The sequence below is a fragment of the Ixodes scapularis genome, unplaced genomic scaffold (genome assembly GCF_016920785.2).
Source record: "Ixodes scapularis isolate PalLabHiFi unplaced genomic scaffold, ASM1692078v2 ptg000292l_1__unscaffolded, whole genome shotgun sequence".
Lineage (NCBI taxonomy): Eukaryota > Metazoa > Arthropoda > Arachnida > Ixodida > Ixodidae > Ixodes > Ixodes scapularis.
The window spans coordinates 686,168-696,806 of NW_024609951.1; the positions used below are offsets into that span (position 1 = coordinate 686,168).

General features: G+C 51.6%; 1 protein-coding gene and 1 pseudogene across 1 annotated transcript; both read left to right on the forward strand.

The window, feature by feature from the left end:
* Positions 1–1,016: 1,016 nt before the first annotated feature.
* Positions 1,017–2,259, forward strand: LOC120845938 (annotated as a pseudogene).
* A 4,447-nt stretch (positions 2,260–6,706) lies between these two features.
* LOC121834023 lies at positions 6,707–7,620 on the forward strand. The gene has a single exon (XM_042287753.1). The coding sequence runs from the start codon at positions 6,838–6,840 to the stop codon at positions 7,618–7,620; it is 783 nt and encodes a 260-aa protein (XP_042143687.1). The 5' UTR covers positions 6,707–6,837.
* Positions 7,621–10,639: the final 3,019 nt, after the last annotated feature.

Genomic DNA, 10,639 nt, shown 5'->3' on the forward strand with positions numbered 1-10,639 from the left:
GAGTGGTTTCAAACAAGCATGATGTTTGCACACCAGTAAGCTCTTATCCGAGGCTCACCAGGAGCACTAAGAGCAGAGGCAAAATGTCGTGACGTGGTAAATTTGGTTGCAAGTATTTCTTTTTAGAAGAACTGCAAGCAGCAAAGCTTAAAGGGACACTGACAGGGTATTTATGCTCGCTGAGGTTTTTAGTTTTACGTGACATATGAGAGCTCAACTACCCAGAACAGAATTTGCGGCTCGAAATTCGGTTTCTTTCCGCCCGAAAACCGCCGATCAAGAAGTGGCCGGTTCGAGTCTCGCTCACTCTCTTTTTCGCGGTCACGGGCCATTTTCTAAGGTATCGATGCGACCACCAAATTTAATCAAAGTCGTGGGTCACTGAAGGCACACACTCATTATTAAAAATAGAAAAAAATATGAAACCCATTTTTTGTGGCTTCTAAAAAGCTGTAAATACGTTGATTGAAAAAAAAAAGTTCCACAGACAACCGGAAGCATTCTGTGCGTTCGTCGTTTCGCGTATCGTGGGACTCGCGGGGACGGCGATGGCAGCGGACGACGGGCGTGGGACCTCTATTTCAGAACTGTCGTTCGCGGTACCGGCGAATTCTGTCAACCGTTAAAAGAGAAATTTGGGAGTGATCAAAAGAATTGGTATTCATCCCGTACGACACGCCCGGCCACCAAGCCGATTTGCACGAAGACGTCGCCGAGCCGTCGATCCCTTCTCGGGGCTGAAGACATTGCTCGCGCAAACGTCAAGCACGACGTGTCTACTTCGAGTTCAATATGCACGCGTACGATTTCTTTACCAGGTGCGAATGTCCCCAAAGCGTGGTGCTTCCCGACTTCGACCCAGGAGTGCTTTTGCTAGAGAAAAATCGACAGCAAACTTTCCAACTTACAGTTTACCGGCTGAATTGTTACTAGGGAAAGAGATCCTCCAGAAAAGGTTCCGACGTGGGCGCGCGTGGGAGCGGACGTCTTTTTTTCCGCTCTCCCGTTCCCCCCACGCGACCGTCTGAATGGCCAACGGAGCGGCTGCCCCCGTTGAGGGCGCGCATCAGGATACGAGCAACGCCGGAGATTCGGGCTACAAGATGCTGCTGCCGCCACTACCAAGTGGCAGCAGGCTTGAGAAGACCGTTTTCCTGCATGGGGACCCCAGAGGACGCCCCTACCGCACTCAGGACTTTGCCGATATGTTGCAGTCGACTGTTGGAATGAAGCACGTGGTTGGGCTGGGCGCCTTCCAGTTCAACCACGTGTTTGTGTGCACCCTGAACTCAACAGACGCTAAGGACAAGCTGACCGCGCTGAAGGATGTCAAGGTGAAAGGCCGGAAGTGCGTCGTGGTCGACCCGAACTTTACGGAGGTGGTGCTGCGGGTTCACTGGCTCCCCACCTACGTGACAGATAGGGAGGTCAGCGCCGCCTTCGCGGAGTTCGGGGTCGTCAAAGAGATCACCAGGGAGATGTGGAAGTCGCCGACCGACGACTACGAAGTCGAAACATCTACGCGGTCCGTAAGGATCATCCTAAAGAAAGGGGGCCGAAGGGATGAGCTGCCGCACCAGGGACACGTGGCCGACTATCCCGTGCTCATCTCCGTGTCCGGCTGGCCTCCCATGTGCCTCCGGTGCAGCCAGCTGGGGCATATGCGAAGGCAATGCAGGGCGCCGTGGTGTCGCGGCTGCAGGGGCTACGGACACGTCGAGGCCGACTGTGTCCCAACGTACGCCTCCAAGACGAGGCACGAGCCACTGCGCGAGCGGCACCAGGAGCTGCTGGACGACGGCGACACGGAGGGGGCCGCAGTAGTCGAGGTAAACGAAGCACATCCGACTCCGGAGCTGTAGACTCTACGCGAGATCGTAGACCCTTCGGCAGCCCTCGGCTGACATTCGCGTGGGACCACCGAACGAAGACGACACCGACTCGGGCCCTTCGGTCGGGGAGCCCGACCCGGTGTCGGCGGAGAGGGCTGCCGCGGCAGCTTCCATCTCCGAGCCCACGATGCCCACGGCTTCGCGGGAAGAAGCGGAGGAGGCCACTCCGCCAGCGCCGACAGCCGCTCCGGGGAAAGCTCCCCCGCCGGAGCCCAACGCAGGTGCGCCTCTCAAGGACACGGGCAAGGCAACACGACAGAGTGCGCGTAAAAAGTACAAAGACCTTCCCGAAATCCCAGCCTCGCGTCCCGTCGAAACGGATCGGTCTTCGCTGAAGAATGTGTGAGGAAACCCGGCACTTTCCATAATTTGGGTGAGAGTTATCTTTCCTCAACTCTGTCTTTTCTATTTTTACTCGGTAGTTGTGCTTCGTTGGTTTTCTTTTCGTTCTCTTTTCTTAGTTGGTGTGTTTGTACCTTTCATCTCGTCTTATCACGTCTACATTTGTACTGTTGGTCTTGGCTGCTTCTTTGTGTTCTGTTTATATACAATAATTTTAAATGAAGTGTTTAAAAATAGAAACCTTTAATTGTATAAGTGTCACCGCCACGAAGCGTAAAAGTTTTTTATTAGATCTAATTAATGAGGAGAGCGCGGACGTCATTTTCATACAAGAGACAAAGATCTGCTCCGCTGAGAAAGCAAAAAGTTTTGTTCGTTTTTTTGGAAACGTTTTTTGGTGCGTTCACACGCTCACGGCTAGCCCCTCCGGGGGAACCGCCATCCTAGTCAGAAAAAATACTGGCATCCGAATGCTGGACCCCAGACTGTGCGCGAGTGGGCACTTTGCACTTGCCGATTGCCTCCTTGGAGACCAGCTGGTGCGCCTTATATCGGTCTATGCCCCTAGCCGGCCGGGGGAGCGCAAGGACTTTTTCGTCGGACTGCGCGCACTTCTTGACACGCCCGCCACGCTCGTGGTCGGCGGAGACTTCAACTGCGTGACTAACAGTCGCGATAGAGTGAGCGGGTCGGCAGTCCCAAGAGCCGACGTGGGTGCGGCTGCGCTTCGCGACGCCGTGCGCGATTTCGACCTTGTGGACGTGACGGAGACGCTTGACAAGTTTTCGCCGCGGTTCACGAGGTGGAGGGGCGCGTCGCAGGCGCGGCTGGACCGCGTTTACGTCTCTGGCGAGTGGTCCGGGAGCGTCGTGTCCTACGATGCGAAGATTGTCCCGTTCTCAGACCACGGTTTCGTCGCGGCTGAGATTCTTGCTGGGGGCCCCGGAAGTGTGCGGGCAAGGCGCGACACGCCTTGGAAGATGAACTTCAGCATCCTCGAAAGCGAAGATTTTATTGAGGAGACGAGGCGTGCTCTCCAGAACCTGGAGGAGGGCGGCGCGGACGCGGTCTCGTGGGAGGAGTTCAAGATCAAGCTCCGGGATACCGCGTGCGCGCTCGGCCGCCGCAGGGGCGCAGAGGAACGTCAAGCTCGGATTCACCTCACGAACACCCTCAAGGCACTGCTGGAGGAGGAGGAGAGCAGTCCAGGATCCTTCAGTGACGACATCAAGCTCTGCAAAGAGCACCTGCTGGCCATGCTGGAGGAGCGCTACAAGGAAGCCCAGGTGAGGAGCAGAGTCGAGACACTCGAGGGAGAGACGCAGCCCTCGAAGATCTTCCGCACACACGAGCGGAAAAGGGCAACAGAGAACACTATCAAGGAGCTGCGGCAAGGAGCTCGTGTTTTCACCTCAAGAGAAGACATCGCGGGCGTCTTCGAGACGTCCTTCGGGGAGCTCTTCCGGGAGGAGAGGCTTGACGATGTCGCTTTCGAGCCCTTTCTCCGGGGATCTCCTTCGGTTCCTGAGGGGGCGGTTGACATTTTGAACTGCCCAATCCGGGAGGCCGAGGTCCAACATGCAATCAAGCACCTGTCCCGTAACAACGCTCCCGGCCCGGACGGCATCGGGTCAGAGTTTTACTAAATCTTTTCTGACGCTCTGTGCCCCATCTTGGCTCGAGTCTTCAATGACATCCGCAGACGAAGGCTACTTCCTCCGACCATGCGGCAAAGCTTCACGGTACTGATCCCGAAGAATTCTAAAAAGGGCCCTATTTCCGAGGTCGGGGACTTTCGGCCCATCAGTCTTCTTTGCTCTGATTATAAAATCCTGGCCAAGATCCTCGCAAGGCGACTTGACACCAGTGTTGCGGAGTTGCCACTCCGGAGTTGGAATGATTCCGGAATCATTCCGCATTTTCGCGACCCCGGAATGGAATGGGAATGGAATGGCGGCCACGGTGAGGGGAATGGAATGGGAATGGAATTAGATGCCTTTTGCCCGGAATGGAATGGGAATGGAATGGGCCAGGTTCTTGATATTTTATTTATTTTTTATTTATTTTTTTTTACGTTCAGCTATACCGAGCCAGTCTGGGAGTCGGTTGTTCAGAAATAAAATGAGCGGGAAACCGTAAACCCGCGTAAGGCCCTAACAGACTTATACGCAAAAGAAAAAAAAAATGCAATACAAAAAACAAGCGTCAAAGCAAAGAACAGAGGGGGGAGGAGGGGCGACGGTGGCGCCTTTCACTAATGAAGTTCAACACAAATCCGAATGCGCCTGCGCCTGTAATATTGCAGGGCTCAAGGGTACGTCATCAGCCGACGTTAACGTGACCCGCTGCTCTGGTGATCCGATACCCAGGAAGGAGGCCAGACGTGGCCTCGCTGTGCGGACCCAGACTTCGTACACCTGCGACTCGTCTCGAGCGCGCTGTTTCTCGGAGAGCTCGCACCTGTGCCGGCCATCTCAGGTCGCAATCCACAAGGTCTCTGTTTGAATGATGCTAGGCGAAACGTGAAGACTGCTATTCATGTGTTGGAGGCGGAGAGTCGGCAGAGAGGACCGTCACAACAGGGAGGCCACCGTATCGATTTTTCAACCGTAACAAAAGGTGAGACATGTGCTTCAGGATGCTTCAGATGGTCCACTTTTCTCGAAATTTCTAAATGCAACTGCCTGCATAGTCTTCAACGAGGTCACCTACAACGAAAGTACGTATTCTCCTTTCATACAGCAGCGTGGGTAAAGTTTCATGTTCAACACCTACAGATTCAAGAATACTAGTTCATCCCACCGTGGCGTCATGGGATCAGTGCTGACAGGGGCGCCCTTATTGGACGGGGAAGTGTTGATGTTCTGTTGGAATTTATTTAGAGGTCGAAGTCTTTTCGCATCACTGGTCAGTCAGACAGGATGCCAGGGAAGGGACCGCCGTCAATCCTTGATGGAACGTTTTTTAAACCCATTGACTTGAGGACTCTTCGTCCGGAACCACTACCTTCAAGGCAAAGTGCCAAGCCTGCGGGAAAGTAATTTCGGGACAAAAAACAAAAACAAAAAAAAAACTTTCACTTCAAACTTAAAGCCTCATCTCAGTTCGCGTCTCAAAGAAATTTGAAAAATGTATTGCATTATCAGTATTTATATTTCTGCCCTCCCTAAAATGTATTCTTGTATTTGTATTTCCAAAAACTTTTTACCTCTTTTTAAATGCATTTCCTATACGTATCGCGATATATTTTAACAGATATGTTTCAGACTTGAGTATCAGGATCTTAGCAACTATTTTCATCTATCCCAGTATTTGTATTTCAACATACATTTTTGAATATTTCTGCCCATCCCTGCAACGTAATGCAGCTGTCAAGTGACACTTTTATCGTTTAGGAATTAGAGGAATGGAATGGAACGATTCAGCCATTCCAGGAGTGAGAATGGGCCTAGCGTCCCCATTCCTAGGAGTTGAAAGGAATGGAATTATCGAAAACTCTAATTCCCCGGAATGGAGTGGGAATGGAATGGGGGTGCCCATTCCGCAACACTGCTTGACACAGGTCTCAAGTCCATCATAGGGCCCCATCAGACCTACGGCCTTCGCGGGAGGAAAATATCCAGGAACCTCATGCGGGCGATCGGCGAGGCGACGGCGGAGGGTCACCAGGCCCTGGCGGTCCTGCAGCTGGACCTGCGGCAGGCCTTCGACCGGGTGTCCCACAGGTTCCTCCTGGCGGCGCTGGATCGATTCGGCGTGGGGGAGGAGCTGCGGGAGTGGATCGCGCTCTGCTACCGAGACATCTCTACGCGCCTTCTCATCAACGGCCAGAGGGGAGGTCCCATCTCCATCGGGAGGTCGGTTCGGCAGGGCTGCCCCCTTTCGCCCATCCTCTTCGCGCTGCAGTTGGAGCCACTCTGCCGGGCAGTCAATGCGGACCCATCCATCTCAGGTTTACGGCTTGGGGACGAAGACGTCCGCGTTCTGGCCTTCGCAGACGACGTCTCGTTTATCTGCTCGTCCAAGGTACAGGTGCAGACCATCCTGCGACACGTGGACCGGTTCTGCGCTGCCTCAGGGGCCATGATCAACCGACAGAAGTCGGCGGGGGCGTGGCTCGCTGAATGGGCGACTACGCCAAGAACTTTCGGAGGTATAGGATGGAGCACTTCGCTCGACGGCTACCTGGGTGTGCCGGTGGACCCGCAGCGATCAATGGCCGCAGTGTGGAGACCGACCGCCAACTCCGTTGCCGCCAAGCTGTCGCCCTGGCGGTGCAGAAACTTTTCTTTCTTCAGCCGGGCTCACGTGTGCAACACAGTCAGCTACCCAGCCAGCCGTGCTGTACAGGGCTCAGGCCGTCTGCTGCCCGGGCAGCCAGGCCGGAAAAGTACACCGGAACTGGGCCATGTTCGTGTGGAAGTCCGCCATGGAAAGCACACGAAGGAACAACCTCTTTCTGCACAAAGAGAGCGGAGGTCTGGGCCTCGTTAACATCGTGCTCAAGCTGCACGTGCAGCGTTTTCTGCTTTTCCGGGATGCAAAGGACCCGACCTTCATCGCCGTGCTGCACCACCTTGGATTCCTACATCTCGGGAATTGGATGGTGAGCACGAGTGGCCGCACGACCAAGGGAGCCGCCCTGAGGTTCTACAAGGAAATCGCCAGCTCCATCGAGTTTCTGCAGGCCCAATTCTCCTGGGAATACCTGGCGACCGTCGGAAAGAGGCGGCTGTACTGGGATGCCGTTTCCGCATCCTTCCCGCCACCGCTCTACAGACAACCACCGACGCCCGACGACGCGACGCGACTTTACAAACTCGTGCGAATCCTTCCCATCCCTGTGGCGACAAGGGACTTCTTCGTCCGGATGCACATGGAGGTCCTTCCAGTTAAAACCTGGCTCCATCAAAAGGGGTTCTTCGTGCCGTGGTCCCTAAACTGCGACCTTTGCGGGGCGCCCGAGACCATCCAGCACGTCCTAGTCGAGTGTAGCAATGCCTACCTCTTCTGGGACGAGATGAGGACGACGTTTGAGCTCAGGGACTCCTTCGAAGTGGAGTGGAGCGTCTTCAAGTATCTGCAACTCGAGGAGAGGGATAAGACGGAGGTGGCGCACGTGATGATGCTGCTGGGCCTGCACGCCATCTGGCAGTCGCGCACCGCAATGGTGCAATGCCATCTCGACGCGCGTCCAACCTGGAGCTACTTCGTGTCCACGTTGGGGTGGGTGCTATCGGTGACGTCGCGGCAGCCGAACGCGGGTGATTGGGAGTGCATCGAGCGACAACTCGAGGAAGGTCGTCGCCGCTGCGTGCAACGACGTACGTCAGGCGTGGGAAACTGGCGAGTTCCCGTGAACTGTAGGCGCGTTGGCGTTGGCTGAGGTGTGCGGTGCGCGAAAGTGGACCGTGGCTCTTCCCCCCCTTGGAACTTCGCGTCCTTTTTTGTTCGATTTATTGATTATTTTTTTTCGTACAGATTGCATAATTGCTCACGCGGTCTCATACTGTATCGTTTGCGTTTCCTCTCAATCGTTTCCGCCAAGTCTGGTCAAGTTTGTGTGACAGCTACTTACCGCACGGCGATAGTGTATCTTTCTTTTTTTTTTCTCTCTTTTCAGAGTCTTTGTTTTTCACACTCGTCTCTACAGTTTGTACAACGTTTCTATACGAGCTATCCACCTGTCGTTTTCTGAATTACTTTTCAATGTGGCCTTGTATAATGTTTGCGGAACCTACTGCAAGGATGTCTGTAAATAACTTGTAAATAAACTTGTTTCGTTTGGAAAAAAAAAAAAAAAGGATGCGCCAGTAGCTCAGTGGGAAAGACGTCCGGTTTACACGCGGTAGGACCGGGTTCGATCCTTCGTGGAACTTAATTTTTTTTCTTCAAACATTTTTCGATGTTTACATGTATATATATATATATTTTTACAATCACCACTGAAGAAACAAACAAAAAAATAAAAAAACTAATGTTGTGGACGATACTTCGCTGATTTAAATGGTACGGGATTTCCGTTTTGACACCTGCGAGCTCAATGTAATCACTTTCCACAAAATGCAAGGAGCATATAAATCAGGTAACGTCCGCTTTCCGAGGTGCCCGTATATGTTCTACAGGAATTGCAGCCAGCCGTTGGTCCCGATCCCGTTGATCTTTCGGAAACTCTGTCGCACAATGCCACTTTTTTTCCGATTCAGGAAATGTGAGCCAGCTCTTCACGCAACATCTTGGGTGTATTCTTTTCGGAGCCGATCATGGAAATTCACCACGGCCACTTACTACTCATGTCCAACTCCTCAATGTACAAAACAACTCATCTTGGAGTACAGAACAACGAGCGGAACAAACATAACTGCAAAAAAATCGCACGGCGAGCAGTTCCCGCACGCCCCATCGCACGCCGCATGTCCTGTCGTCTGCTACCGGAGAGGAGAAAAAAAAAAAAAAAACGCACGGTAGGGTGTAGCCACGTGACTTCCGCCACTCACTCTCTTCTCTCCACTTCTCCGACCTCCGTCGGGTTTCGGTTTCGGTTTCGAGGAGTTGCGTCATTTGGCTTTATTAAAAAAATACGCTACTCTGTTGCAAAATATTAATTGGGTAGTCCTCCGACACCATAATGAAGCGCCTGGCAAAAAATAAAATTTTTTTTGGGGGGGTGTCAGTGTCCCTTTAACTTTGCTCAAAAGAAGATAATTAAAAATTCAATACTGAACAATGGTGTCCCTTGAGCTGTCAGACCAAACTCCCACTCTTGCCACTCAGGAGTTCCCAACTTGTGAGTAGAAGATCAGCACAACCCAGATTTGTGCTGCAAGCGCACCTGCAATATAAAAGTTGAATAAACATGAGATGAAAAATGAGACGTTTACAATTCTCTGTAATGTGAAATTAGAGCACAGATCTTGAAGAGGAGGATGGGAGGGTATGACCCCCCACCCCCTAACCCTCCTACTCTTCTGCTCCCTCCCATTTAGCGAAAAATTTCCCTGAATTTAGCGGGAAAATTTGCCCACTAAATTTAGCGGGTTAAGTTTTCCACAAAATTTAGCGCGGAAATTGATGTCTCATGACCTCAACACAAATGCAGTTTTCCCGCTAAAAGTAGCGGGGAAAATGACGTTGCATGACCGTGTCATGTCATCCATAAAATATTTAGTTTCTCAGCTAGACTTAGCGGAAATATTAACGTCACATGACCGCAACATTAATTCGATTTCCTGCCAAGTTTAGTTGGGCGGTTACGCCGAGGGCGACGCCGCGAAACGCGGAAACGGGTGCTAAGAGCTGCGCTAAAAAAACAAAATGCATCAGGTGAAATAAGGTGAAAATTAGAGATAAGAAGAAGAGAAGAGAATCTAAGATACCGTTCTCAGATCCTTCCTTTTGTCCGTCCTCAAATGATTTGATTTCAAGAAATGTTTATATCTTTATTCATACCCAGAGAACCCCTCCCAGTTTAAGATAACCAACCTACCAGACGATCGCCGTTTAGGGCTAGCGCATAATTTCCCGATTCACAAGGCACGTTCAAACGTGTGGTCACGTGCAAGGTCGAACTGGCACCGGTATCAAACGGGCACCCGTTTCAAACGGGCACCTGTATCAAATGGGTACCGTTTCGAGCGGGTACCGTTTCAAACGGCTACCCGTATCCCATAATCACGTTTGATCCAAACGGGTCGACAAGTTTGCACCCGTTTGATTTACCAGTTTGCCACCCGTTTGAATTTCAAATGGTTTTTTTCAGTAGGGTTTCGAAATCTTTGCTTATGCATCTTCAGCACCTATCAAAGCTACACACGCACGTGCTATTTTTTAAAAGGGCAGAAAAATGTGTTGCGACTGGTGCCAATGCGGGAGAATATTCCTAGAAAACTTGAGATTGGACGCGCGGCCCTTAAGCGACACGCTTGGCGGCCGAAAGGTCTTCTTACGATGTCAGTATTGGTAGGATGTTTTTTGTTTTCTCACGTTTAGTTATATCTTGGTCAAAAACGAACGGGATATTCAGATTCGCGAGATAAAACTATGCTAGAATGAACCTCCATCTAGTTTTCTGAAAGAAGACTGGCACATCTCTGTAATAAGCTGACTGATCATTACAAATTAGCCTTTTATACTATGCCGCCCTGGCCACATAACTCACGTGCACAGACCGCGTATATGTAGCTTTTACGGCTTTTTTTTTTTAAATCTGTAAAACATACAAAAAAAACTCTCTAGAATGTCCCCCAATACGATACGATTGTATGGTTCTTTTCCCGCTTGCATTGTTCAAGAAAGACCTGTGGACATCCAGCGTTTAATTGGAATGCTGGATGTCAGCGAGTCTACATCAGCGAGTGGTTTCAAACAAGCACGATGTTTGCACACCAGTAAGCTCTTATCCGAGG

Bases quoted from the DNA above. Each gene is read 5' to 3' on its own strand.
- LOC121834023 (XM_042287753.1), top strand. From the start codon at position 6,838: ATGGTGAGCACGAGTGGCCGCACGACCAAGGGAGCCGCCCTGAGGTTC.